At 32.8% G+C, this 7,855-nt stretch overlaps 1 protein-coding gene across 1 annotated transcript; it reads right to left on the bottom strand.

The window, feature by feature from the left end:
- Positions 1-628: 628 nt before the first annotated feature.
- Positions 629-4,809, bottom strand: LOC132301382 (probable disease resistance protein At5g63020). Its single transcript, XM_059798640.1, has 3 exons — positions 2,791-4,809; positions 1,607-2,582; positions 629-858 (listed from the first exon to the last, which is right to left on the bottom strand). Exons 1-2 carry the CDS (start codon positions 4,683-4,685, stop codon positions 1,994-1,996), a joined length of 2,484 nt encoding a protein of 827 aa, XP_059654623.1. The 5' UTR covers positions 4,686-4,809; the 3' UTR covers positions 629-858; positions 1,607-1,993.
- Between the last annotated feature and the right edge of the window lie 3,046 nt (positions 4,810-7,855).

The following is a 7,855-nucleotide window of genomic DNA, read 5'->3' as shown; positions in this document are numbered from 1 at the left end:
AACCTCATAAGGTGTCATTGTACTTTACCCTAAATTTTATTCACAAAAAGAGTCAAAAGAATAAATCATTCGAGCTTTAAACGTCTCACTCTCTCATAAATTTTTTTTCCTTTCGGTCTCTCCATCACAAACTACTCCCTCTCTCTTGTAGTCATATAAACTAGATAATAAGATTGGAATACCTAGCTATTACTCATCTTATTCTATTATATTATAACATAAATCAATTAACCATTAGTAATTTAATTCTAAAAGACTTCTTAACATATATTTTGTTAGTTAAAATACAATAGAATTTATAATAAAATAATTTTAAAAGATGTTTAGAAAATCTAAAAACAAAGATATAAAAAATATATAAGACTTTAGATCTTATCTTATCATATTATAATTTTTTTTTTTTAATCATTGGAATTGAAGTGTTTTGGTCAAAATTTGTAAGTATCATTATTCTATCATAATGAGTCATGTATTAGTTTTTTTTTTGTTTTGTATATCAAAATATTAATGGATCAAAGTGGTACGAAGATCTTTTCAATTACCAACAATTCAATTTTCCAAAGCCCTAAGAAAACACAAAGCACAATTCCAAATGAAATTATCTCCTCAAACACCCTCACACACAAAAAGCAATAAACTATGTAAATCAATCTTAAGCATGCACTTAGTTTCTAATGATTCAAAAATTGTTATTTTAAGTTGGACAATAATGTGCCAAAAAAATAATTACAACATCGGTGGTATTCGTGATAGAATGAACAAAAAGAAGTTAAAACTAATAATATCACTATTTGTATAACAGGGGTATAAATGACATTTTTTGCTTTCCACTTCCACTTAGATATCTGCTTCGAGAGACTGCAAAAAAATAAAAAGCGAAATCATTATTAAACACCTTAACATGCAAATCTGGGCATACTATACCATACTTATTTTATGCACTCACTAACAAGCCATGTACGTTCATATGTTTTATTGTTTGGTTGCTAATAAAATAAAAGATCAGATGAAATTCAAAGAGTAAAGTTTAAATTATTAAGAATAATATTAAAACAAGAAAAGATGTTGTTTAATTTAAGATTGATTATATAATTTATATAACTGTTGTTGACATGTGTCGTTGAAAAGCCAAGTTTATTTAATTGATCGAAGAAGGGAAACAATTTAAATTTAATTTGATTAGAAAACAATGATTTATCAAGTATATTTTATATAAATATTATAAGTTACAAAAATGTGCATAGAATATTTTTTTTCCAAAACATATATAAAGTATCTAGTACTATAATAGTAACTGTAGATATTATTTTTATCATTATTGATAACAAGTTAACAACATTATTATTATATATGTTGTGTGTCATTGTTCCCCAAAAGAAAGATTAAAAGAGACTTAGAATTAAGCATGACACTACCTCACAGGGACAAACCAGATCAACGGGAAAAGATGAAAAAAAATAATAACAAGCAAATAATAATGGAGGGCATTATCCAGTTCCTAGTTGGTAGGGCACGCTTTCCGAATAAGTATGTCCGTGTTTGAGTCCCCCTTCTCCTAATTTGTTATGATGAAAAAAAAAATGCAATTAATAATGTAGATTTTTACCTGTGACGGAAGGAAAATTCTAGAATACATGGGAGTAGCGTCCCTTCTGTGTCTCCCAGCTGTTTGTTGGATGACTTCTCATGACTGAGATAAGGCAACTCTTCCTCAAAATTACCGCCATTCTTCTTTGAAAAGAGAAAAGAAAGATTAAAAGAGACTTAGCATTAAGCATGACACTACTTCACAGGGACAAGAAGTTCTATAGGTACCCCGGGATCTCTTAGCCGTTAGATTATCCATCAGGTAGGTCCTACCATTACATCCAACGTCTGAGAGATTGGGTACGGTACCCCATAATATTATAAAATTTTCGGGAAAAAACAATAACGAGTAGTTAATAATGGAGATTTTTACCTGTGACTGAGATAAGGCAACTCTTCCTCACAATTACCACCATTCTTCTTTGAAAAGAGGAGAGAAAACAGATTGAGTTTCTTCATTTTCCCACTCCAACTTATCCCACCACCCTCTTCCACACTGAATTGTTCGAAGAGTGTCTTTGCCGCTATTGCAGTCAAAAGGAAGTTTCTTAAGCCTCGGACAGTCATGCACTTTAATGTGGATTAGAGAGGGGAAGGACAATGAATGGCTGTAGATGCTCTTCAACTTTGGCAGTTCATCTAGAAACAATTTTTGTAGCCTCACGAACACACCCAAACTTCCTTCCCTACCAATATCATCATCTTTTATTACTTGGTCCATTGCACAACAGTAAGAAATTCCCAACTCTTGAAGGTTTGGCGCGCAAATTAGCCATGTTAGATCACTCAAAAGCGTGCAGTGTGTGATCCAGATTATCCCGAGGTTATGGAAGCTTCTGCTTCCATCTATCATATCCCAGCTCATTGACAACAACTCTAAATCATAACAAAATTTAATTTCTAAAAATTCGAGTCTCTTAATATTTTTCTGTAGAGAAGACAGTTGCAGTGAACGTGAGCATTGGCAATGTTCAATGCCTAAACCAAACGTGCAACTTCGTTAACTTCTGCGAACTTAGTAATTTTTGGAGTGCCAGTTCAGTTTTTACAGACAAACTTAAATATTGCAGGTGATACAAGCTTACCAATTCATCCAATAACAATTCATTGCCACCATAAAAAATGCTACCTTCATCAAATCCCCTTGAAACACCACTAGCTTTCATCTCCACTCTTTGCAACATGGAAAGACTTGATATGACTTATGGTGGGATCCTATCAAGTTTATGCATTTCATTCATATACAAATATTTCAACTTTACCAACGACTTAAACTCAATTGGCAACTCTGTTATGCCTGTCAATGAGAGATCAAGATGTTGTAAAGAAAACAACCTGAAAAAGCTTGACCGTAACTTTGTTAAATATTCATTTCCTGACAGGTCTAGAACTTTGAGAACCGGCATAAACTGGAAGAAGTTATCAGAAATGGTTATTAGACGACTATTAGTAAGAAAACCAGACAAGTGATCGGAACAACTAAGATTTAAAGTCAAGAGATTGGGACATCTAGGAGTTCCACTTAAGTCTTCAATGGAATTCCTCAACAAAAATACTCGTTCAGCCATCTCCCATTTAGAAATAGGAGGTGCTTTGGTCAAATTAAGATTTCCTTGCACAAAATATTTCATCTCCCTCCTTCCATTCTCTGAAACTATCCAAAATGCCATGTCCCGAATCATGTCATGCATGTTCACAAAAGAATCACTTTCTTTGCTCTCCAACAACAAGCATGTACACTTCAACCTACCAATAATTTCATATGCCATTGTACAAGCCTCATTGATGTTATCACATTCATCATCCAAAAACCCCTCACCTATAAACAATTTTATGAGATCGGGAACGTAGATATCCCAATCTTCTGGGTAGAGAGCACAATATAGGAAGCAAATCTTAGTTGTTTCATCAGATAAGTTATCATAACTAAATTTTAAAAGAGGAAACACTTGCTCTCCCATACCTGAAAATTTGAATGTTGATTTCTTCAACACATTTACTGCATAATCCCATTCATGGGGGGTTCTCTTGCTAGCCATGGCTCGTCCAATTGTAATCAATGTCAGTGGCAAACCAGAGCATTCTTTGCAAACATCTTGTGCTAGCTTTCTTATTTCAGGGTCAGAATTAAGGGTTTCTTCTCCCACCTTATCTTTAAACAAATCCCAGGCTTGTTCCCATACCAAACATTCCGCTTTAATCTTCTGCTTGGCTTCCATAAGACCACACACCTCCTCAGATCTGGTGGTGAATATTACCTTGGCCTTGTATGAAAGTACTGGAACTCCCACTTCGAGAAGATCAATCCGCTTCCATATGTCATCCAGAAGTAGCACAAATTTCTTCCCCCGCAAGAACCTAAAGATGTCTTGTTTCTTCTCATCTTGGCTTTTATTACTCCGCCACGTGCCTGGAAATCCTAGCTTCTTCCCAATTTTATCTTGAACGCTTTCGACGCTATTTACATCTCTGGACATAACAACCCATATCACCTCATCGAACTCTCCACTGAACCGCGTTGCAAGCTCATTGTTGAGTTTCTTCAATAGAGTCGTCTTTCCAACTCCAGCCATTCCGTATATCCCGATGGTTCCCACTCCATTACCATCATCTCTAAGAAGCCTCAAGACCTTGTCAAAATTCGAATCCAAGCCCACTGTCCTGTCCAGAGGAATTTCTTCGGCATGTGGCGGGGCCAATGTTACAGCCACTGTGCTGAAACCCCCTTCACTGTTCAGACCAGCCACAACTCGTAGCTTTTTAGATATTTTCTTCCCGAGCTTGTGTCTAGACAAGCAACTTCCGGGGCAAATCTTGAGACATCTTCTCTGGATCTCTTCATCACCAATCTGGTCCACTTCCCTCTCCAGCTGGTTTACTCTACGAAGCCAGCCATCTACTTGTTCTGTTCGTTGCATTTGTTGCCTCTCAGCACTTTCAACTTGTCTCTTCACATCGTTTCTTCGCTCGATCAATTTTTCCTTTTCGATTCTCAAAGAGTTGAGATTATGTTGGAGATGATGAATATAGTTGGTAGTGTTTGCGATGCAACCACATAATCGGCATGTAACATCCACTATTGGGCTCACAAAGTCCATTGCTAGCTCTGAACAGCCTACTCGAGGAAACGGGAGACAGAGTAGTGGGAAGAACAGAAAAGATGTGGAGTATTGCTAGTGTAATTTACATGCATATGGGCTCTGCTTAATTGTTAGTATTGATTTTATTTGTTGGCATGTACAAAAAGTCTTGAGCCCTAAGAATATAAAAGGCGTTACCAGGTCCATGAACTTAGTGATAAGGTTGTTGACTTGACTTTGGAATTATTCCATATTTTACTTCTCTAGGTAGATTTTTATTTTGGAGTTGTTTGGCAATTACCTTTATTTGGTGTTTTTGCTTTGATTCAAATCAAAAGTAATGTTTCTGTTTTAAAGTGTGTTCAACATTATTTCAAAACTTGTTTGATAATGTTTTGTTGCAAATTTTTTGGACGCAAAAAACATGATAGCATGTTTGGTAAAAAGTGTTGCAAGTTTGAAAAAAATTGAATGACTAGTTAAAAATGTCATTTTAGAAAGAAAATAAATAAATAAATAAATTTGAACAGTACTTTATCACAGTGTGGAAACAAACAAAAGTATTATTTTTATATTTTCGATTTTTGTCTCAATTTTAAAAGCGTTCTATAAAAAAATAAAAATATTATTTTTATGTTCTCGATTTTGGTATTAATTTTAAAAGCACTTTAATATCGTTCAAATGATAACAAACATTTAGTAGTTTTACTTTGCTCTAATGTAATTTACATGCATGTGGGCTCCGCTTAATTGTTATAAATTTTATTTGTTGGCACGTACAAAAAGTCTTGAGCCCTAAGAATAAGGTAGTCTTTAGTGATGAAGTTGTTGACTTGACTTTGAAATTGTGTCCACATTCTGCTTAATTGTTATCAATTTTATTTGTTGGCATGCACAAAAAGTCTTGAGCCCTAAGAGAATAAGGTAGTCTTTAGTGATAAGGTTGTTGACTTGACTTTGACACCAATGTCACTACTATGGTAAGATTTTTATTTAGGAGTTGTTTACTACGGGGCTCTTAATTTGGGCAATTACTTGTGCTTCTTATTTTTACTTTAATTCAAAATAAAAGTAATATTTTTGTTTTAAAGTTTGTTTAGTAGTATTTCAAAACTTATTTAATAATGTAAATTTATTGTATGATTTTTGAAAACAAAAACATGAAAATATGTTTGTTAAAAGTGTTTCAAGTTTGAAAAAATTGAACGACTAGTTAGAGGTGTCATTTTAAAAAGAAAAAAAAATATTGAACAGTATTTTATTACAGTACGAAAGTAAATAAAAATATTATTTATACGCTTTTGATTTTGGCCTTAATGTTATAAGCGCTTTGGTGCTATTTAAATGACAACAAACATTACTAAACGTGTTTCGTGTTTTTGCTTCGCTACAATACGCTAGCAAAAGCAAAAAATATGAAGCAAAAATATTAACCAAACAGGCCTTATATATAAAACCCTGCTCGAGTATTTAACACTAGAAAATCATATAGATTTGATTGATCTTGTTCCTCTCATCTGCAGATTCTAGCCAGGTTTTGGCTTTTTTTTTTTTTTTAATTACTTATATTTGGTTGTGTTGGCTGACGACCTCACTTGTCGAGATTTGAATGCTCTATCAATTAGTCAATTAAGTAACTAAATAATGTCCAACGACTACAACTTTCACAAGAAAATAATTATAGTTAATTTCCCTAATGCTATGTTCGGTATGAAAGAAAGAAGAGATGTGGAAGGAAGATAGAAAGGAAGGTTTAAATTTTATTTGTTCGGTGGAGATGACATGTTGTGGAAATTACGCATATTTTATAAAATAACACAAATATAATAAATCAACTCAACATTACACAATAAAATAAAATAATAAATAATTCATTACCGAATAAGTTTGAATAATACATTAATAACACTTTGCAATTCTTTTAATAAAATGAATACAGCAATATGAACAATATGAATATAATGATGAATAAGGATTTAATGATATAATAATTCTGCAATAGGAAACTAATGTAATAATAGAAATTATGAAATGAAAACAATATTAAAATAGATAAGAAAGTATTGGCTTGATTATTGAGGTATGTGTAAACACATTGACCTAAAGCTAATAGTCCTCCCTTCGTTCGAGTATTGGCAAAACTAGACAGTTCCAAGATACAACTCAATCAGCTCACAGCGGCGCCTCCTCCATGTGCACGACCACTGGAAGATTAGGTCCAAGTCTATATAAGTTTAGTTGCTCATAAACTTAATTTGTAAAAGTATAGGCTCACAGCCTTATACACCAAAGCATACTCTACAACATATCCCTCTCCAGCATATCACTCTACCACACATTACTCTACTCCATTACCATACACATATGAGAGATATATATAGAGAGTAAATATGTAATGTCTAAAGTAATATAATGGTAGAAATAATAATTGAAATAATATATCCCATAAATATTATTTAATTCATGTAATAATGATTAATATAAATAAAGTAAGGGATAACTTTAATGGTAAAAATAACTTAAAAATTTATCTTTCCTTTTATCCTACTAATCAAATTAAATTGTCAATTTTTCCATTATCTTTTATCCAACCGAACAAAAAGAAGGAAACGTTTAATTTCTTCCTTAGAGATGTCTCAATCATCATTTCTTCTTTCTTTTCCATTCAATTTTTTCCTTTCTACCGAACGGAGCATAAAGGGGGAATAGTTTCGCTTCTCTACATTATTTGTATATATATTTTAAATTAATTTGGAAACTCAATAATTTTTGAGTTTTTCTCTACATTATATGTATATATAGTTTAAATTAATTTCCAAATTCAATAATTTGGAAACTCAACAACCCAGGCTGGTGCTGGTCAGCTTCTATCACGTGGGAGGAGTACAATCGAAAGATATCTAACTTCATTATTTTCAATTGACAACAAAAAAACCTATACGCACCAACAAATTTCAATTATTGAGTCCACTTGACAAAGGTTAATGCCACAAAGAACCATGGGTTCAATTATTGTTGTCACTAACAGATGTATTCTATTTTATACTGTGTTTGGAGTACTAAATTGATAGCTTTTGGATTTGAAATCCACACAAATTTAGTTAGAAGTTTTAACAAAATTCTTTTCAATTTCAAATTCAAACAATTTATGTGATACTCTTAAACATAAATTTAGGGTATTTATCTCA

This window comes from Cornus florida, unplaced genomic scaffold (genome assembly GCF_030987335.1).
Source record: "Cornus florida cultivar Cherokee Brave unplaced genomic scaffold, ASM3098733v1 CherokeeBrave_3.0.0_Hap2_Chr03, whole genome shotgun sequence".
NCBI lineage: Eukaryota > Viridiplantae > Streptophyta > Magnoliopsida > Cornales > Cornaceae > Cornus > Cornus florida.
The sequence above is the reverse complement of the archived record's forward strand: the minus strand, read 5'-3'. Positions and strand labels throughout refer to the sequence as shown.

Coding starts and splice junctions, on each gene's coding strand:
- LOC132301382 (XM_059798640.1), bottom strand. CDS start 4,685: ATGGACTTTGTGAGCCCAATAGTGGATGTTACATGCCGATTATGTGGT. Junction 2,583..2,790: donor CTTGATAGGATCCCACCATA/AGTCATATCAAG, acceptor AAGTTAACGAAG/TTGCACGTTTGGTTTAGGCA.